The sequence below is a fragment of the Nerophis ophidion genome, linkage group LG15, assembly GCF_033978795.1.
Source record: "Nerophis ophidion isolate RoL-2023_Sa linkage group LG15, RoL_Noph_v1.0, whole genome shotgun sequence".
NCBI classification, from domain to species: Eukaryota; Metazoa; Chordata; class Actinopteri; order Syngnathiformes; family Syngnathidae; genus Nerophis; species Nerophis ophidion.
In genome coordinates, this window is record NC_084625.1 from 21,177,892 (window position 1) to 21,200,586 (window position 22,695).

Here is a 22,695-nt window from a genome sequence, read left to right on the forward strand (position 1 = left end):
ATGGCATAAAAATATCCCAATATTAATAAAAGCCAATATCACCCAGCCCTAATTGGAATAAAGAGGATACCGTTTATTTGCTTCACAAATTAAAAAAACGGAACATTTGGAAGTGCATCAATGGTAGTAAAAAAGAAACAAAGATTTATTTAAAAAAGGTAGCTACGAAAATGTAAAATGTTGGTTTAATTTGGCCTCAAACGAAATAAGAATAAGATGAAATAGAATTAATTAGATATATTAAAGGCAAATAATAAACCGTACACAAACCTCATCACGCTGCATTTGTGCAATCCAAACTGATTAGCAATATCTCTGTATTCCACACAACTGGCAAGATAGTCCAGAACAATTGCAACCTTCATTCGGAACAGTATCAGTTGGGGCACAAACGGTCTTTTCTGTTGGATTTAAAACTCCCTCCATCAATCCACACAGACTTTTGAATGAACATATATTTAAAAGTTTTGTTTCCAAGATTCTCCGTTCAAAAATTCCTTTGAAAAGTTAAAGTTGATATACTTTTAACATTAAGTATTTCCCATTTAAGTATTATTTTGATATTATTTGTATTTCATCTTGTTTCTGAGTTCTTAACACATATTTTTGCTACACGTGTTTTATAAACCACAAACTCGGCGAGTCTTAACAAAAGAAAGCAAATGTGAGCAAAACCTAAAAGAGTTACGCTATTACCAAAGGAAGCAATCATAAATGAAGCTTTTAGCACATACTCAATGTTGAGATCTACAGTTACGTATATTTTGATAAAGACAGGGAAAACCATGCGTTTTCGTAACATGTGGAGCAACAACAAGGCAACATGGCCGAAACTTGAGCTGTGATCACTTCTCCGTCTTTTTCACAAGCAGCCAGGACTTCAGTGTTGTCACCGATTATCTTTATAAGTGGTTAACAAAATATGAAAGTTAAACAAAAAAATTCCTTTGAAAACACTTCCACTGTTTCTTTGCTTCAGACCTGGATCCGCCCGATACATTCTTGGTAGTAGTGTCATGTTCGTAGCGCAATCCAAGATAATGTATTGATACTGTCTGCTATTTAACATCAGCATAACCATTAGAGACGTAATATTTCTAACTTGTGCCAATATTACAGTGGACATCACATACAACAATTTGTAAGGATCCACAGAGGCCTAGTGTGACGTCATAGGTCAATCGGAAAATCAAAACACTTATCCGCACTAAAAGGAAAACACCGCCCCCAGGGTACAGGAGGCTCACAGCATATGACCAATAGTCACATTAGAGTGTGTGCATGGACACTTGGCTTAGGGCTGGGCGATATATCGATATATTGCAGGTTTGTCTCTGTGCGATATAGAAAATGACTATATCGTAATATTCGATTATATGTTCTCACACCGTTGCTTTAAGCTGCGTGCATTACATTACTGCCGTGTCTCACTCCTTCTCGTCTGTCCTTCTCACAGAGACGTAAAATAAGCCTGCCTTCTTACATACGTCACAGATTGTTGCGCATGTAGCGTCACATGCTCTCGCCAAGAGCTAACATTAGCATGGCTAACGTTAGCTGAGGCAGGTCGAGTTGCTTTTAGCTGCGTGCATCACACAACAGGCGTTTGTCAATCTTCCTCGTGTCTCATTCTGACAGATACGGAAAACAAGCCCGCCTTCTTACATACGTCACATACTCTCGCGAGTCTAGCGTCATAGCTTTCGCCGATCAGAGAGTGAGAGATGGTGCGAAACTTATCACAAATGGAGGAAGAACAATAAATGGCCAACATAAAGAGCGGGGGGTCCATCATCTGGCGGTGGTTTGGCTCCAAGTGGGAAGATATTCAGCAGACAACAGCAATATGCTGTTCAATGTATATACTATGATGATTAACCTGTGTGATGACTGTATTATGCTGATAGTATATATTTGTACCATGAATTGAGTAACGTGGACCCCGACTTAAACAAGTTGAAAAACTTATTCGGGTGTTACCATTTAGTGGTGTATTGTACGGAATATGTACTGAACTGTGCAATCTACTAATAAAAGTATCAATCAATCAATGCAAAGTATGCAGCAGAAGTGTAAAATACAAAAAGGTAGCAACACTATTAATTTGTTCTTTCATTTAAAAAGTCACCCGTGAGAGAATGAAGAGTATTTAATGAATATAGTTTTGGTCAATTGACTTAGTTGTGATTTCCCTTTCTGCATGAAAGTTTAGTAGTAGCATATATTAATGCAGTATGAAGAAGAATGTTTTAATGTAGACACATAGAATCATCATACTGCTGTGATTATATGCATCAAGTGTTCATTCAAGGCCAAGGCAAAATATCGTAATATATATCGTATATTGCAATATGGCATAAAAATATCGCAATATTAATAAAAGCCAATATCGCCCAGCCCTAACTTGGCCTTCACATCTAAGTGTGAAATTACAAAAAACCCAACTATTTGATAAATCAAGACTAATTTAGTGGATGGAAACATTGTGAGTGTCTGAACATACAGTAGTTGGCACTGCCACACCATCTCCTTTCTGCATTTGCCACATGTGTACTTATAGAAATCAACACAGTGCGCAGTGGCAGGAGGGTTCTTGCACCGAAACTTTACCTGGTACATTGCCCTTTTCCCTTTGCCAGGTGTGGGAGGTTGTTGCCAAAGAAGGTTGACCTCATTCGCCTTCTTGGCAAGCTTGTTCGCAAGCTCCACCAGGAAGTCCATCAGTCTCCCCTTGACCACAGTGCATGCCAAATAAAGCACATGTGCATTCAGCACTGCAATACCAATCATGTTGTAAACCACAGCAACTGGCCATCGCCGTGTTCCTGAGCGCACAGTGTACTCTCGCACCATCTGCTCCATCACATCCACACCGCGCTTCCTGCTGTTGTAGTCGGTGACAGTGTTTGGCTTTTTTTCACGGGTATCCCAGTCTCCAACACCCTGTGCATGACGGTCCTTCCCTGTTTGAGCGCATAAACCGTCAGTGTGGCACCACAAATTGAAAACACCTAAGTGCTGAATTAATTGCGGTACAAAGACTATTTTACTGATTCTGGAAGCTCCCAGCAAATCTTATTGTCTGTGCCAAGAAGGGTGGTTTTCCACCAGAGCAGTAGTTGCGCAAGTGACGATGATGTGAAGAAGTTGTCTGTGGTAACTGTTCTTCCTGTGTCTATAAAAGGTTCCATTAGCTTCATCACCACATTTTCAGATAGTCGCTCCCCCTGGGACAACTTGAGAATTTGCCAAGATACAGGATGACATCCCACACATACTTGGATTTCAAGTCAAAGGCCACCTAGAACCTGATGCCAAACTTGTCAGGTTTTGTAGCAATGTACTTTAGGAAACAGCAGCGAGTGTTTGTTGGAAAAAGTTGATCATCACTGGTGATGTACCTGCCTGGTTTGTAGGATCTGATGCAGTTGGCAACAAAAAACCCCCAAACATAAGAGACCGCATCAAACCTGTCAGTCCCAACGTGTTAACTGCGCGTGCCCTTGTGTAGTATAGGTGTCGCATGATCTCTTAGAAGCGGTTTTGGGCAATAATGCTGATGATCACTGGGTGTCCCAGTTTAGCTGACCATGCATCATGCAGCGAAGGAAGTTTGAACACCCTCTGCAGGATGAGGATGGCAATGAACGCCATTAGTTCAGGGAGGTCTATGAATCAATTTTCATTGCTGCGTCTGGCGCCCATGCTGAACAGTCCGTTCCTGAATAGTTCGAAACATGTCAATAGAGACTAAACAGACTAAACTCTGCAAGCGACTCAACACCATTGTTTTGACCAAAACAGTTGGCTCTTCATCTGTGGCATAAGATTTAATTGGATTGTGATGGAGAGGCTTCTTGACCTGTTCTTCACACCAAACTGTGCTGTCTTTTGCCTTATTTTTTGCCCTAGTGTGTGTCTCCAGCCGACCTCTCATTTCTGGTGGGGGTAAAGTCTCCTCATCTGTTGTGCGGTCATATTTTTGAGAAATAAGCTATGAAATATCCAGATGATGTAAGGAATAAAAACATCAAACAATCTTAGAAAAATCTATGCAAAGATGGTAAATGGGTTGTACTTGTATAGCGCCTTTTTTTTGAGGAACTCAAAGCGTTTTGACAATATTTTCACATTCACCCAATCACACACTGATGGCGGGAGCTGCCATGCAAGGCAAGGCGCTAACCAGAGGCCGTCAGGAACAAGGGTGAAGTGTCTTGCTCAAGGAAACAACGGACGTCACTAGGATGGTAGAAGGTGGGGATTGTACCAGTAACCCTCAGATTGCTGGCACGGTCACCCTCCCAACTTCGCCACGCTGTCCCCATAGATATCATTTGAATTATAATTAAAAAAAAAAAAATCTCAAGTATGCCTTAAAGGCCTACTGAAACCCACTACTACCCACCATGCAGTCTGATAGTTTATATATCAATGATGAAATATTAACATTGCAACACATGCCAATACGGCCTTTTTAGTTTACTAAATTGCAATTTTAAATTTCCCGGGAGTTTCGTCCCGAAAACGTTGTGTAATGATGACGTGTACGCAAAACGTCACGGGTTTTTAGGAAGAATGAGCGCTACGCACACACACAGATAAATGTCGTCTGCTTTAACGGCATAATTACATAGTATTTTGGAGAACTGTGTTGCTGAATCTTTTGCAATTTGTTCAATTAATATTGGAGAAGTCAAAGTAGCAAGATGGAGTTGGGAAGCTTTAGCCTTTAGCCACACAAACACACGGTGATTCCTTGTTTAAAATTTAACGGAGTTGAAACTTTCCTATGGTTCACAGCGGACATGGATCCAGTCCACTTCTAAACCAGCTGGTTTCGGTGAGAAAATTGTGGTTAAAAAGTCGCCACTTACCGGATATCAGCTGAGCTTGCGCCTCCCGTACAGCTTTGTCAACACCCGGCCGTGGACGTACACTTCTGACTATCAGGTACTGTTAAAGTCACTAAAACACTAGCAGAACAATAGAAAGATAAGGGATTACCCAGAATTATCCTAGTAAATGTCTCTAAAAACATATGAATTCGTCTCAATGCAACGCCATTGCAATCACGTTTTTTTTTTTTTCTAGTCCATCGCTATCAATACCCTCAAACACGAATCTTTCATCCTCGCTTCAATTAATGGGAAAATTGTCATTTTCTCGGTCCGAATAGCACTTTTTGTTGGAGGCTCCCATTAAAAACAATGTGAATATGTGAGGAGCCCCCACACGTGTGACGTCATCATCTGCGACTTCCGGTAGAGGCAGGGCTTTTCTCCAGTTGCGAGCTTTATCATGGATGTTCTTTACTAGATCATTTCAGCAAAAATATGGCAATATTGCGAAATGATCAAGTATGACACATAGAATGGACCTGCTATCCCTGTTTAAATAAGAAAATCTCATTTCAGTAGGCTTTTAATTGAATGTTTTCATCTTTTCCTAAAACACAACTGCCATAATTAGCAAATGAAAATAGGATGTTTAGGAAATCTTACCAGAAAAAAATTCAGTCTGAACTTGGCTGAAGGCCTATGTCCTCTCCATTTGAGTCACAAGGGTTCACTTGGTTAAGGTTCCTCTCCAAAGCTGGCTGGGTGCTGTAGGTTGTAGACATTTTGCTTCTTCGTTGACTGAGTCAGTGAACCATTATGTGCCTTGAGTGAGGTATTTAGCTATATATCCACCTTGCATAAACTGGCAGTTGATGTCTGAAGCTTCCCTGTTCAAGGCTTCCCTATATTCAAGCATACCCCTTCCCTGATCTGAGCATTCAAGTGGTCTATCACATTCCAATGTAATGGCCACATTCAAAAAGGAAAGGTGGCTAATTGTCGGTTGTTGAGTGGTAAATTTTAACCCAACAGTTTTTTAAGGTGCCCTCTGGGAGTTGCAGGGGGATTAAGAAAACCCCAAAAGCCACTTGACCGAGTAATGTCAAGAGCACCCACACTTCCTGTGTTTCAACGCCGGCTTTTGTTCAAGAGTGCTGTCACAGGTTACGACTCATTTACTTAGGTTATGTCTACAATATGACGTTTAACCCCTTAAACGAATAATCATTTAGCCTAAGACCCGTTTCAGACACACTAAACCTGCGTTTAAGGTCTCCTACTCGGACAAATTTTTACACGGCTAAGTGCGCCGTGTATTTCTTGAATCTCCGGCACTTAGCTTTGTATGGACTCATTGATCATTTACAAACTGAGTTCGGCGAGGAAGTGACGCCAGAAAGACCGCGCTCTACACAGATGGAGGTGGATCGTTCAGACATGCCCGTGTTTCGCCTTCTTCTACATGTACAGGCACTTTTGGAAATCACATATCAATACCTTAAGATAGGGGTCAGCAACCCGAGGCTCCAGAGCCGCATGCGGCTCTTTGATCACTCTGGTGGGGCTCAGCTGCATGCTGTCACACTGTGAACCCACACCAAACAAGAATGACAAAAACATTTCGGAAAAACATCCGCACTGTAACACAATATAAACACAACAGAACAAATACCCGGAATGCCATGCAACCCTAATTCTTCCGGGTTACATTATACACCCCCGCTATCACCAACCCCACCCATCTCAACCGACGCAGGAGGGGGCGGGGTTGGTGGTAGGGATACAACACATCTCAGACGGCAAAAGAACTTTCCAATGTCCGGGTCAGCTGTGATTTTACTTAGCAAAAAACTTTGTCCCTTCCTCCTGTGGATGTGACACAGACAGTGTGTAACTACAAATATTGCTTTTCGGATGTTACTGTGAAATGGCCAGGCAGCGTGCATGATGCCCTCATCTTCGCTATCTCCGCCATTAGCGAGCAGCCGAAAGATGGAACCATCTCCTTGTGTCCCATGTCCTTGGTTTTCATGTCGATTAAAGATTTGATTAATTTATGATGGCTCAGGTGTGATTCACTACAATAGGGCCCCACAGCACACTAGAGTCTAGTTCATTGTTAACCAAAACACTAGATATTGTTCAAAGGAGATATATTTTAATTTAAAAACTTAAACAGTGGCATTGTTGTGTGTGGACACGGATAAGGTTAGGTGAGATGTACCCTGGACAACCTTATCCGACATAGTGTAAACGGGGCCTTAATTAGCTCTATATATGGCTGGTGTAGCCACGCTGCTAGCCAACATGGACCCTTGCAAACAAAAATAAACACAGGGAATGCGCAGGAGGTGCATTGAGGCTGCGAGGGGCCGCCTTCATCGGTTCACCTCCTCCAGGACAGTGGGATGTCTTTCCTTATTTTTTTTTAGGTTTCAACGTCTCGTTTTATGCTCCATGCAGCCATCAGAACAGAGGGTTGAAATATTCATAAGGTTATTTGAATGACAAAGGAGGTAAGGATGCAGAAAGTGGTGGGGGGATTCAGTGGGCTTATGACACTGTTACTCTCATTATTTCCTCTTCCTCTGCTGTGAAAACAGCAGCAAATACAATATCTTTCCATGAGAAAGTGTCACTGTTTAGTGGGACAAAGTCGCAGGGAGAAGAAGTTCCTTCGCTCGCCTTTTAAGGAAATGCATGCACATAACACACATAAAAAGAAGTACATTTAAATTACACGCACACTAAGGAAACAACACTACATTTTTCCGTACAAAATTCCTTCCCCACCACTAAATATTAGAATTGAAAGACCCTCCCTTGTGTTGCTAGCAGCTATGCTGACACCTGTTGTCAAGACCAGAGTACTGCAGCTTTAAGAGGCCTTCAAACAAGCCCAATTACTCCCAACTGCCAAAATATCAGTCTATGCTAAAATATACATAGCGAAGAAACAAAGGGATTCAAATTGCACATCTAGATTAGCTAAAGACTACGAAGTCTAGGGCAGCAGTGAGAAAAAGCAGTAGGGCGTACAATGACAACAAAGGACTAGGAGCATCGGCGATGCAAAAGAGGGCACTCCCCCCGTAAGGAGCACCCCTTAGCGGACCCCCACTGACTCCCTCTCCAAAGCCAGTCAGTAGTCTGACCAAATGCTAATGTCCTACTAGGTAGTGTGTAAAAGAAAACAGGGGGTAGCAGCAGTAAGATCATGGATGACCAACAGAGGGAGCTGTTGAAAATATGTTTTTTTTTCTTCTGAGAAATATATTTTACACAATTAAAATGGCCAAGTCATTTATTATCTTAGCTCATTTTACCCTAAAGGGAATAGGTGTGTTTTTCCAGAACATTAACAAAATGTTGGTAATCATTTTTTGTTAGAGGTATAGTCATAATATCTGAATTGAGTACAGCAGTTCTACAAATGTAACATTTGAGCAAATATCATCTGATCATTTTAGTAACTACCAGTTGGAAACCCCTGCAACCCACTATAATAAAGACACAATGTTAGAATATACATACTTTTGTAACCTTCAATGAACATTTTCTACTGTCAACATTTGTTATAGATGATCTCCAGTCACTTTTTGGCACACTTCCTCAATCAGCCGCAAGAGGGAACCAAAGAGTATGCATTGAAGACTTCCTTATGGTGCCTTTGCCAGACAGTAGGGGAGCACTTAAGGGGGGTTGGAGAGGAAAAATTTGGGCTTTAGCCACTGCTGGGCCTCTTTCTTTTTCAGTTTTAAGAGCGCCACACAAAACCTGCCTCAAGCTGCTTGAAGGTTGGTTGATGGTTGGTCGCGCTGTAAAAGAACCGCCATCAAAAGTCTGAACAAAGCAGTATAAAAGGGTAAGCCCAATACACAATACTGCACCCGTTTGGACAAAGAAGACACTTTAGGTATGTAAAGGAGTTAAGACCCGACTTCGGATTCGTTTAGGACAAAGCCTCAAACCGAACTAAGAAATAGGCAGGCACAATAAAGAGCTGCTCACCTGCTCCAGGGCATTTCCTGTTTGGTGCAGCCATGGCAACAACATAATCTGTACACCAGCGGAAACTAATGAGCTATGTTTAGGTGGTGGTCACCGGGTTCACAGTTCACACATGCTAAAAATAACAGTCAGACTTGATATATAATTCTACAAGATGAAAAATCAACCTGGCAGTCAATGCACTGTGCAATCCTTTCAGCATCACTTGGTGCACATGGGACGGGCGAGCGTGTCGACAGAACGAGGGCAAGACCACAACATGGAGGCTGAACACCATGTACTGTTCACATATGAATGAACGCCATTGTAGACGGCCACAATTTTACATGTATATCACAAAGGTAATTTACTGCAAATGATTTGTTTTTATATTAATAAATTAATATATTCTATTAAATATTAAAGTACTAATTTTACAATATAGTAATGTAATATTTTCCTATAATAACATATTTAATGACAATTTTATAACAAAAAAATGCTGCTAGTTACTTTACACTAATTCCAATAGGGCCCTATTCTCAGTGTTTTCATACGCGGTTTAAGTTACGCACCTTTTTCTTTATCATATTCTCCCAACCAGCCTTTAGACACGCCCACCCCACGTAAAGCGAGGAGAAATGCTTAAGTCTAGAATGAAGGCGGGCTTGTTACTAATTAGGCAGAATCTGCAACAATACCTTTTCTGTCTGTGTGAAAATAATTCAACATGGAGTTTTCCGTACATTTCTGAATGTCTTTGAAAGCCATGTATATACTTGAAATTTAAAAATTATGTAAGCAATCCAAGCAGCACTTGTCATGTGTATGTGAGTTGTTATCATAGCCACCCTGTGTGATGTTAAGACTTCTGCTTTAGTGAAGTCGTGATGCATCAAAATTGACTTAGACAACTATTTGTGTGTCTTTTTGTTTATGTGGGTCTGCTTGCAAGGGGGTAATAATCAATCAAATCAACAAATAGATGCTACATTGCCTATGTATTTTCTATTAAAAGTCACATGGTTTAATGATAGCCTCACGGTCAAGATAAAATTTAATGTATTGACCGTTCGTAGGTCCTAGAATGTTCAAACACGGACGATTTGCGCGGTCTCCTTCCGCTGCGATCGCACTCTTCTTCTCTTCCACTCAAGCAGACCTTGTGCATTTTGATTTTTGATAGTAAAAATTTGTTGTCTTATTGTTCTTTTATCCTCATCTTAATGGATGTTTCCAGGTGTTTCATTGGAAGCAATCAGAATAGACCGGGTAGCTTTTTGAGAATCTCTTTTATTATGTGTTGTGGGCTCTGTAATGTATTTAGTTTGTTAGATATATAGTTATATTTTTAAACAAAAGATATGAATTAAGAAAATAACATAATATCGATATAATTTTTTTCACGTTAAAATGACCAAACATCGCTTATTTGTTGTGTTACTTGTTCTCCCTTGCTTCCCACTCGCTACTAAACCCCTCTCCTTCTTCCTTCTAAGACGTAAGAACATCCATGATTGGTTGGTTGTTTACTATGATGAGTCACGATTGGTTGAGATTATGGCAAAACATTAAGGACAGGCCAATGAGAGGCAAGACAGGGCGGGTCATGGTACCAGGAAGGGAAATCACAACTGACATGCCAAATGACGACGAGAGAGTCGTAGAAAAGAAAGATGGAACATTCAAGTGGGTGATTTGTATGTGAAAAAAACTAGTGGAAGATGGCAGAGGTATTCTTTTCTTTAGATTTTAGTTTTAGCGACGTAGACGACGTCCAGGAAACCCACAATGTGTCTACTTGGCCACATTTGGAAAAATGTATGTGTCTGGATAAAACATTTATTTGAGATGTTTACCATGTAAGCCCAAATCAAAACTGTTCTCGAGTTGCCGAGCCGGGCATATTTGGCATGAGAAATGCTGCCAAAAATGTATGCTGAAGTGAGGAAGATCATAGCCGCACAAATAAGTAAAGTCACTTACTTGGCGCTGACCAGAAACGTACACGTGTGACAGTCCATTACATAGTCGACTGGGAATTAAAAAGTGCCTGCCTGTAAATTTATTTTTTATCTGGGTTTGATACATTTTGTGTTATTTGCACAGCTATGTTATTTAGTTTACGTAGAAAGAACATTTTTCTATTTTATTCATGTTATGTAATTCTGTGCTACTTAAACAGTTTCTTTAATGTGCTGTCAATAACCATATTGACAAACTGGGTTAATAAAAGTGCCACTGACTGATTACAGTAGAGTTGTCTTTAAGTTCAATATCAGTAAATCTCACTCAAAAATTAATAGATTTATATGTATACTTTCACCGAAAAATATACCGAGATATATATCCAATATCGAGTTTAAGTAAAAATATATAGATATATTTTTTCGTCCATATCGCCCAGCCCCAGTGTACACTGCATCCAAACTTCAAGTGCAATATAGTGTTTCACCTTCGGGGGGGCGCTGCACTTATTGCAGCCTCAAAAGCGCTTAGGGCAAAAATACTTATGTCGATGGGAAAATACGAGCACACCTGATTTGACCGGGAACACCAACATTCAAGGTTTGCTCCACAAACAGTGCACATCTTGGATGAAAGTGTGCAGTGACAGACCTAAGTCGAGGGGGAGAATGCTGCGCAGCCAGAATCTGCTAAATTGTACTTTTTTTTTTACTTTAGCGCACAAATAGGGTCCTTTATTTCACATATTTGAAAGAGGGATATAGTAGTACCTACTTATTTGTTCCAAAAGGTCTGACAAATACCGAACCGTACAAAAACAAGAAATTTCTCCAAATTTTCTCAAATTACCTATTGCCGACGCCCAAAAATATTACCACAAAGCACATTTGTAGAAAATAATTACAGTTTATATGCAGAAAGCAGTACAAAATACATACAAATGACAAATGAAATGGACAAATGAACATTTAACATCACTTTGGCTTATGCACTTGTTGGCAAAGACGGTGAGTGTACACCACCTTTGTACTTTTCTATGTATTCTCTCTAAAATGCAATGTTTCTCACCTTCTTTATCAAAGTACTGATACAGATACTGATTCACTAACGCGTGGGATTCTTTGTTTGGGCACTCCATTCCGTGGAATGATTTGCGGGCAAATAAACTACTTTGTTATGCACAAGGTGATTTGTCAAACACAGTGCCCACCTTAGTGACCGTGTGAGCAGCTTTGATTGCTCCAAAGCCACTTTTTAACTTCAATTGTGAATGAAAAGTAATCTGTTAAGACTTTTCAAGTTTGTTGTGAGGTCGTTCCATTCCCTTATGGCTTTATATGAAAAGGCTGAGTGTGCAAAAGATGTTTTACATCTGAGTATGCTACACTGCCCCCTGGTGGAGGCTCGTGTGTTTCTAGTTGTCACAGCAGATGTAAACTGGACAAAGTGCTTAAGTGGCGCTGGTGCAGTGTTATTTAGGATTCGATGGGCCATTTGTATTGATGCCAATCTTTGAATGTTAGCTAAATTTAACAATTTATATTTTTGGAGAACTAAACAGTGATGGCCATGTACTGCTCGCCTGTGTATCGGATGGGGACATCTCTGCGCTGCTGATCCGCCTCCGCTTGGGATGTTTTCCTGCTGGCTCCGCTGTGAACGTGACTCTCGCTGCTGTGTTGGATCCGCTTTGGACTGGACTCTTGCGACTGTGTTGGATCCATTATGGATTGAACTTTCACAGTATCATGTTAGACCCGCTCAACATCCATTGCTTTCCTCCTCTCCAAGGTTCTCATAGTCATCATTGTCACCGACGTCCCACTGGGTGTGAGTTTTCCTTGCCCTTATGTGGGCCTACCGAGGATGTCGTAGTGGTTTGTGCAGCCCTTTGAGACACTAGTGATTTAGGGCTATATAAGTAAACATTGATTGATTGATTGATGGTGGTGTTGTGGTTTTCGGTCAAGCAATTTGAGTGATTGTTTGTGCAAAGTTTCCAATGGCCTCAGTGTCATTTTGCTTGCCTGCGACCAATGTGTTATACAATAATAAAAACGAGACATAATCATTGCATTAAAATAAGTTTGAGCTGCCTCCAGAGTTAATGAATTCCTGATACATTTGAACGTTTTCATGTTGTATTTAAGACTCTGAGTTTGACTGTACGATAACCGAAATGGTATACGAAAACCGGGGCAATTTCAACTGCAGTGTCACATGTTCTAAAGCAGGGATTTCTGGCCCTCAACTTGTTTTTTTATTGGCCTTCGTCATAGTCTAAAATGAGCATACATTCATTATGAATGAGATATATCATTCAGTTTGTTTTATTCAGATAGCTTAGCATCGTTGACCTACATTAGCTTGCTGTTGTGCAAAATGTATTGAAGTGGCCACCCGCATTTTTTAATTTTTGGTTTGGACACGTGTTCTAAAGCATCAATTACTGTAAAGACAGTGTTGAACTGCTCATATTAATGATCATATATTGAATACACTGCAGAATTGCTGCAGCGCTCTGCAGCACCACATACTGTAAATAGGTCAACTGCAGACTGCTAGGTGACCTGCAACTTTTACAAAATCAACTAAAAACAATCTCTTCAGGTTTGATCGTTGTGTTGAAGAGCATAGAAATACTTCTGTAATGTGCTGGTGGGGAAAAGAGGGAGTCGTGTGTAATTAGGTTACAAAGCGTTCTATTTAAATCCCTTAAAAATCTATAATCTGACTGTGAAAATGACAGTTGAAGTGGGGTGGGGGGTTATGACAGATATTTCTCTGCTTTGGAACGGAGTGTAGCTACAAAAAGAAAGCAAAAATGAAGCTTTAAAAAATGTTTTAATTTGAGGAGGCTTTTATTGCAACACACAAACTGTGCATGTATTTTGGCCTCTATGAGCTGCATTGCTCGAATAGGATCTACTGTATATCGTTTTTTTGAACGACTGCTTTGTCCGAATCAATTAAGTTTTCCTGCAAGCTTGTTTGTTTCCACGGCAACAAAGCAGCCATTGAGCAGGTTCACATTCCTTCCCAGCAACTGCGGGAAGTGCCCCATTGTCCATTTTTATCCCAAACACAAAGGCCAGGCTGCATGTTTTAAAATTTGTGTGACCTATTATTGAACTACACAACTAACCAACAAGCCACACTTGTACAGGTGCAGGAAAAATGGCATGCAAAAAGCCTAAACGCCCCAACTTGGAGAAAAATCCCGCAGTGTTCCCTTAAAAAGCTCTGACGCTACCTCGCATACTAACAAGCCTCTTTGTTGTTCGATTTTTATGCTTGAAATCAATTATAGGGGAAGGTATTTCTCCTCTCCAAAATGTATTCCTGATCATTTGTTGAAATGTCTGCTAAACAACATTCAACTACAAAGAGCTTTTTTGCAGCCGAGTCCCACAATGATCTTGAACTCAACAGTCCAAGTGTAGAGGAAACCCGAGGAGGAGGAGGCCTGAGCTGTGCAAGGCCTATTAAATTTGCAATGCACTCCCATGTAGCCGCAGTTAGTTATTACAAAACAAGTGGCCTCTCAAGCACCTCCAGGTTTCACCGACCAGTAAATAATTTGATGGGGGGAACACGCACACACACATTCAGACAGGAGCGACCTCGTGCTGCAAGCCGAGCCAACACAGCACTTCAAACACTAAATGAATCAAATGAGAAGAGGAATATAAGACGCTAAAGGTCGATATGTGCTTAAAAGAAGCATCTCTTTGTGTGTGTGTTGAGTAGCATAATCTACAGCGTTTCATGTGAACTTCAATTTTATAACCAACGGAAGCTAGTTTGCTTGCATTCACGGAAAAACGGCCCGCTGCTCGGACTTATTCTTTTGTTTTCTGTTCCCAGTAATTAAGATGAGCTAAATAGCTGACTGCATCAGCATTTAGCATGAAACTGATATAAAACAAAATTTCCCCCCAAAAAATTAACAATCTTGAGACAGTTATTATTCACCAATCAGCACACATTGTGGAAGCCCAGTTTTGAGTGTTAGTGCTAAGCTAACAGTCAATGTTTATAAAAAATAATAAAAAAAACACACACTAGCTTCTAATCCAAGTACTTGTTTTTACTCGTTTGCGGGAATTTAATAATTTTTTTATCCTAAAATTCATAAATAAAAAAATAACCTAGCTGTTACCAAAAATTGATTAACGTGGACACCGACTTAAACAAGTTAAAAAAACTTACCATTTAGTGGTCAATTTTACAGAATATGTAGTGTACTGTGCAATATACTAATAAAAGTCTCAATCAATCAAAGTATTTCAAGTGTATTCTCTCTGAATAAAAATGGATCTCTGCTATAACTCTGGTGTAACTGTAAACAGATCAAGGCGGAGGCCAGCTTGGAAGCTAAACTCGCTAATTGTGTCTTCAAGGTACAAATACATAGGTAATGTCTTTATCTTCTCTTTGAATCAATAAAGTGTCAATGGAATCACTATTGAGGGTATTATAATTCAAAAAACAGTACATGAGACACTTAAATATAACAACAACTAAATGTGGGGGCCATCTTTGAAGCTAGACTAGCTAACTGTATTGTCATAAAACAGTGTATATACTGTGTGTGTGTGTGTGTATATATATATATATATATATATATATATATATATACAATATATTTTTACAATAAAATGGTGTCAATAGTATAATTATTGAGGGATTCTAATTTAGAAAACGTGTACAAATGCCAATAACTTCAAGCGAATGCCATCTTTGAGACCAATCTACAACAAGATAGCCAACAAACAATAGCTTCAAATATGTGTAGACTTGAATAAATATTCTCTTTGACTTATAATGTGCATGATTTGAAGGCCTTTATAAATTACAAACAATTACAAGTAACCCTGTCATATATCTAAAAAGCTAAAGTACGCTAAGCTAGCTAACTATCTTCACAATAATATATATATATATATATCTACACAACATATTTCGTTAGATTAAAAATGTGTCAATTGTATTATTATTGAGATTCAAATTACAAAATTTTAAGGCCATCTTTGAAGCTAATCTAAAATAATATTAAATGTATGTGGAGACTTTTAAACATTTTCTTTATACATTTTAATGTGTCATTGGTATCATTTTAAGGCTTTTATAAATTAGAAACAAGTACAGGTAACACTGTCAAATATCTAAATATCTAAAGTACGCTAAGATAGCTAACTGTGTCTTCACAATAATATATATCGACGCAACATATTTATTCAGATTAAAAATGTGTCAATTGTATTATTATTGAGAGATTCCAATTGAAAAACTTTAAGGCCATCTTTGAAGCTAATCTAAAACAAGATTAAATTTATGTGTAGAATTTTAAAAATTTTCTTTACACATATAATGTGTCATTAGTATCATTTTAAGGATTTTATAAATTAGAAACAAGTACACTAAGATAGCTAACTGTATCTTCACAATTACATCTATCTACGCAACATATTTATTTAGATTTAAAATGCGTCAATTGTATTATTATTGAGGGATTCCAGTTAAAAAACTTTAAAGCCGTATTTGAAGCTAACCTAAAATAAGATTACAATTATGTGTACACTTGTATCAATTTTCTCTACACATTTAAATGTCATTGGTATCATTTTAAGGTTTTTACAAAATAGAACAAAGTACACATAACACTGATAAGACCTAAAGATGCCATATCTGAAGCTTAACTACGCTAAGGTTACCGCTGCTGCTCACTGCTCCCCTCACCTCTCAGGGGGTGAACAAGGGGATGAGTCAAATGCAGAGGATAATCTCACCACACCTATTTTGTGTGTGACAATCATTGGTACTTTAACTTTTTTTTTTTATAGGTAGCTAACTATATCCTCACAATTCAGCATACTGTATTTCCTTGAATTGCCGCAGGGCATATAGTATGCGCCTTCCTTGAATTACTGCCAGGTCAAACTTGCTTCCCAAAATAATTAGCGCATGCTTAGTATTACCACCTGGTCAAACTCTAAACGTTACGAGTGACACTTCCCCTGTCATCATCTCCAAAATGGAGGAGGCTGATTTCAATACCGGTAATTTGAAATTGCACAAAGGGAAGAAGATTAAGAGCTATTCAGTAGGATTCAAAGGCCTACTGAAACCCACTACTACCCACCACGCAGTCTGATAGTTTATATATCAATGATGAAATATTAACATTGCAACACATGCCAATACGGCTTTTTTAGTTTACTAAATTGCAATTTTAAATTTCCCGGGAGTTTTTTCTTGAAAACGTCGCGTAATGATGACGTGTACGCTTGACGTCACGGACTGTTAGGGAATATGAGCGCTGCGCGCACACACAGCTAAAAGTCGTCTGCTTTAACGGCATAATTACACAGTATTTTGGAGAACTGTTTTGCTGAATCTTTTGCAATTTGTTCAATTAATATTGGAGAAGTCAAAGTAGAAAGATGGAGTTGGGAAGCTTTAGCCTTTAACCACACAAACACACGGTGATTCCTTGTTTAAAATTCACAGAGGTGAAACTTTACTGTGGATCACAGCGAACATGGATCCCGACCGAATGTCAACCAGCAGGTTTCGGTGAGAAAATTGTGGTAAAAAGTCGCTTCTTACCGGATATCAGCTGAGCTTGTGCCGCCCATACAGCTGCCGTCGACTTCCCTGAGACACTAGCTGCGTCAAGACACACGGCCGTGGACGTACACCTCCGACTATCAGGTACTGTTAAACTCACTACAACACTAGCAACACAACAGAAAAATAAGGGATTTCCCAGAATTATCCTAGTAAATGTGTCTAAAAACATCGGAATCCGTCCCAATGCAATCGCGTTTTTTTTTACCTCCTTTTTTGTTTTTCTTTTCTAGTCCGTCGCTATCAATATCCTCAAACATGAATCTTTCATCCTCGCTCAAATTAATGGGGAAATTGTCGTTTTCTCGGTCCAAATAGCTGTTTTTGTTGGAGGCTCCCATTAAAATCAATGTGAATATGTGAGGAGCCATCAACATGTGACGTCATCGTCTGCGACTTCCGGTAGAGGCAGGGCTTTTCTCTGAGCACCAAAAGTTGCGAACTTTATCGTGGATGTTCTCTACTAAATCCTTTCAGCAAAAATATGGCAATATCGCAAAATGATTAAGTGTGACACATAGAATGGACCTGCTATTCCCGTTTAAATAAGAAAATCTAATTTCAGTAGGCCTTTAAGGTCCAAGCTTACATCACACTCAAATTTTTACTGCATGCCTTTGTTAAGCGCAGGAGTGAGAAGAGGTTTTAAATGAATTAGCGCCCCGGCGGCAATTCAAGGAAATACGGTATATTTCTTGCAATGCCAACTGTTTATTAACTTTCAATAACTGTTAATGTAATTTCATTTCAGTTTCTTACATAAAAATTAATAAAGCTGTCAGGGAGTAAAATGAACCAACTGAAACTTTTTGGGGGACTGCAAGATGGAGAAGCCCCACAGGATGCTTCGCCATCCCTACGCCTCATCCCTCCATGCGGGGCTACAGCTGCCCTTTGTGGGGTCTCAAGTGTCTTGTTTCCCGTCAGTCAAGGTTAACAAGCTGGTGTCTGCGTGTCTAGGAAGGTGGGTGAGGCGGGGTGAAGTGCACCAAGTACACGGCGTGATGATGCAGACACACCGAGGGGGTGGAGGGGGGCAACTGTATAGCCCCCCCTCCATGAAATAACCCCATGTCTAAAACAACCTTACATTGAAAATAAGCATTCAAATAAAAAAATAGCACAAACAGCGTCAAATATAACACACGCAGTATAGTTTCCATGGTGGATGCGCTGGTGATGTGCTAATAAACGCCAAGGTAGCTCCATACCTTTCGCTCCATCCTCTCTCTGGGTGATTTTTTTTAGCCGACTCAACAACACCAAGTGTCGGATGTGTGCCTCCGTGGAGAGTCGCTCGGGTCGGCGCTTTCGGTTCAGTCAGGTCCCACCTCAACTTCCTCACGGCTTTTCGGCAGTCAAACACTTCCAAGCCCGACGAGGCTCACTTCCCCATCGGATGCACCGCGAAGGGAGACTTGTTAGCGCCGCCGCTGGCCTGTTGGGGACGCCGGGGCCGAGGATGGTGAACCAGAGCTCGGATTGGTGAAGCCTCTGCTGGGGGAAAAAAGGGAAGCGGGGGGCGCATGCGCGGTTTGCGAGCAACGAGAGTTGGATGTGATGAAAAATGACCACAGGCAGGGAGTGTCGTCAAATTATTATCCTTGGAAGGGAGCTTTACTTCTGTGCAGCATTTTTTCTCCTAAATTCTCACATGGCAGACACAAAGAGACCGACTTGGGTTTTTTTTTTGTTTTTTTTTTAAGGCACATAGGGGATAAGCAAATCTGCAGTACACACACATGGAGGAAGCAGCAACGTTAAAAATCAATATTATATGGAAGACAAAATGTTCTTACAAATACACAGATCCCTTCATTAGGTAAACCATCCATTAGGGCTGCGAATATTTGGGTGGCCCACGATTCGATTCAATATCGATTCTTGGTGTCACGATTCGATAATATATCGATTTTTTTCCCCGATTCGATTCTCGATTCAAAAACGATATTTTTCCGATTCAAAACGATTCTCTATTCATTCAATACATACGATTTCAGCAGAATCTACCCCAGTCTGCTGACGTGCAAGCAGAGTAGTAGTTAAAAGAAAATAAAAAAAAAGTTATAATTGTAAAGGACAATGTTTTATCAACTGATTGCAATAATGTAAATTTGTTTTAACTATTAAACGAATCAAAAATACAACTTATTGTATCTTTGTGAAAATATTGGACAGTGTGTTGTCAAGCTTATGAGATGTGATGCAAGTGTAAGCCACTGTGACACTATTGTTCTTTTATTTTTATTTTTATAAATGTCTAATGATAATGTCAATGAGGGATTTTTAATCACTGGTATGCTGAAATCATAACTAATATTGATACTGTTGTTGATAATATTTATTTTTGTTTCACTACTTTTGGTTTGTTCTGTGTCGTGTTTGTGTCTCCTCTCAATTGCTCTGTTTATTGCAGTTCTGAGTGTTGCTGGGTCAGGTTTGGTTTTGGAATTGGATTGTATTGTTATGGTATTGCTGTGTAGTGGTTTGTTGGATTGATAAAAAATACAAAAAACAACAAATAAAATCTAATTTTTTCAAAATGAGAATCGATTCTAAATTGCACAACGTATTCGAATCGATTTTTTCCCACACCCCTACCATCCATCCATCCAGTCCTGTACACAAATTCTGCTATTGCAAAAATATTAAAAGTAAAGGGCAGTTTATCACAATAGAAATTATTTTGCAATAGTAAATTGGGAAAGAGTATCATGAGTTTTCAAAGCACCCAATTAGCTATTTACTGAAATCTACTTGATTTTTCATTCGTGACCCCAAACGGGATAAGCGGTAGAAAATGGATGGATGGATGGAGTTTTCAAAGCATCAACTTTATTTTTACGTTTTGATTATGATTTCAAGTGCACAATATAGTGGAAAGGACCACATGGTCATTTATGAACAGGGGCCTCAGACACACGGGCCAATTGCAGCCCGCAAGACGTTATTTTGCGGCCCCCACCTTAATATGAAAGTTTATTGTAAGCGCGGCCCGCAAGTTTTATATGAATGGCGCTTGAGAGCGTTGTGTGTGGAGCTGAAGGAATCTACCAATCACGGTGTGGTATATGGCTCTCGAGGGCCAAACATTGACCTCACTTGCGTTATGCAAGCAGAGAAACGTTTTGCCGCTTTTCCACTAGACCCACACACGCTCTTCCTCTATCCTTCCCTCCCTCGCTCGCCCGCCTGCTCTCTCTCGCTCTCTCTCTCTCTGTCACTGTGTGTGATTCTCTCTTGCTCGCTCCCTCCCCCGGCGCCGCTGTTAACAGTCCGGGCTGGAGTGACGAACGGCCCGGTAGCTTCCGAAGCACTCCGCCGAAGGACAGACAATACAAAACTGTGGTGCACCGGACCCCAGCGCTGATACTCCGACAGAGAGTCGCTGGGCGAATCGGACGTGAACACGTTAGTTGTGATGTTAGCCCGTTCGGGGCTTAGTTGTCCTACTGTAACTGTCAACTCCATGGCGAGCCCCCCCCACCCCCCTCTTGTTGGCTCCAGACAAAGACAATTTTTGTTATTTGGGTCCAAAAGGGCTCTTTCAACATTCTGGGTTGCCTCGCAGAAGTTAGTGGAAAAGCGGCAAATGAGTGAAAGCGACAGACACGTTGCCATGGAGACAAGGGTTTTCTTACTGCCTGGCTGCAGTCACAATGCGACACCTGTTCGTCAGTAATAACGGTCCCCGATAACCTGGACCAATTCAAACTGCTATTTTTTTTTTAATTGTTTAATTTGCATTGCCTCACACGATGAACACTACATATATTTCTATATGACGCCGGATAACACTCTGGGAGCCGTCACTTTTTTGCGCTATTATCCGCTGAACGCCGTGTTGCTGTAGGGAGGAAAAGCAAAACGACACACATTGGGGGAATAACATTATTCTCCGTGCGTTGGCTAAATACAAATATATTCCACAACCCCAAACATGTCTTTTTCAAAGCCTGCGGTGAAGAGAAAGGTTAGTGATGAGCAAAGATAATTCCAGGAAAGTGGGAGATGCAATATTTCTTTGTTGAGCACAGGTAAATGGTAAAAATGGTAAATGGTTGTACTTGTAGAGCACTTTTCTACCCCTTTTTAAGGAGCCCAAAGCGCTTTGACAGTATTTCCACATTCACCCATTCACACACTGATGGCGGGAGCTGCCATGCAAGGCGCTAACCAGGACCCATTAGGAGCAAGGGTGAAGTGTCTTGCCCAAGGACACAAGGGACGTGACTAGGATGGTAGAAGGTGGGGATTGAACTAGTAACCCTCAGATTGCTGGCACGGCCACTCTCCCAAGTTCGGCACCCTGACGTGTCTTATTCCACAGAGAAAGTTGCGGTGCACAATTCTCATTTTGTTCATTTATATTTTGATTTTATTTTGTGTTGAAAATAAAAACAAAGACATTTCAAAATATATTTTTTAAGAAATATTTTCTTGCCGCCCAGCCTCACCCAGACTTTGCATCCAGTGGCCCCCATGTAAAGTGAGTTTGAGACCCCTGTTTATGAACAAGTAGGGGAGAACAGGGATGTTTGTCACACTTATGATGAAATTGTGGTATGGAACTTTAATGTAAACATAGGATCAAAGCTCCTCTACCCAGTCTTCCATGGGGTACGACAGCCAAACTTCAGACAAGAAGACCTTTTTTCCTGTCAAATTGTATAAATTAGGCTCATCAGTATTTGTCTTCTAAGTTTGCACACAATTAGTTTACAACAAAATAACTGATACCCATAAGAAGTGTGAAGGGAAAGCTTCAGCAAGATTGTTATTAGCTAGCTAACTAGTTAGACTTAGACATGGACAAACTTTAATGATCTACAAGGGAAATTGTTCCACACAGTAGCTCAGTTTCAAAGGATGGAAAATGTAAGGATGGAAAGGATAATGCAGGTATAAAGTAGACAAAAAATGTACCGTAGTAGCATTATAAAATATAACATATGTAGTATTTACATATTATATATACAGTATATGATATATACTGATATATTATATTTTTATATAATATATACAATATATAACAATTACCATGTACAATAATACAGTATATGTAACAGCTACAGCATAAAATAGAGAGTAGATCCAGCAGAAAATATACATTATAAACAGAGAGGTAGCTAACATAGAAGCAGTCAGGTAATACACAGATATCATCTATTGCTGTATGACGAGTGATTATACAGCTGGATGGAGTGCGGAATGAAGGAGTTCTTGAATCGAATTGAATTGTTACACTGTTGTTAACCTTGAT

The 22,695-nt window shown here is 40.0% G+C and overlaps 1 protein-coding gene across 1 annotated transcript in view; it reads right to left on the minus strand.

The window, feature by feature from the left end:
- Positions 1–18,929, minus strand: part of smarcd3b (SWI/SNF related, matrix associated, actin dependent regulator of chromatin, subfamily d, member 3b) — a 67,873-nt gene extending 48,944 nt beyond the window's left edge. Inside the window, exon 1 of the mRNA XM_061921743.1 lies at positions 18,644–18,929. Within this exon, the coding sequence (XP_061777727.1) occupies positions 18,644–18,655 (12 nt within the window). The 5' untranslated portion in view covers positions 18,656–18,929. The remainder of the gene's footprint in view (positions 1–18,643) is intronic.
- Positions 18,930–22,695: the final 3,766 nt, after the last annotated feature.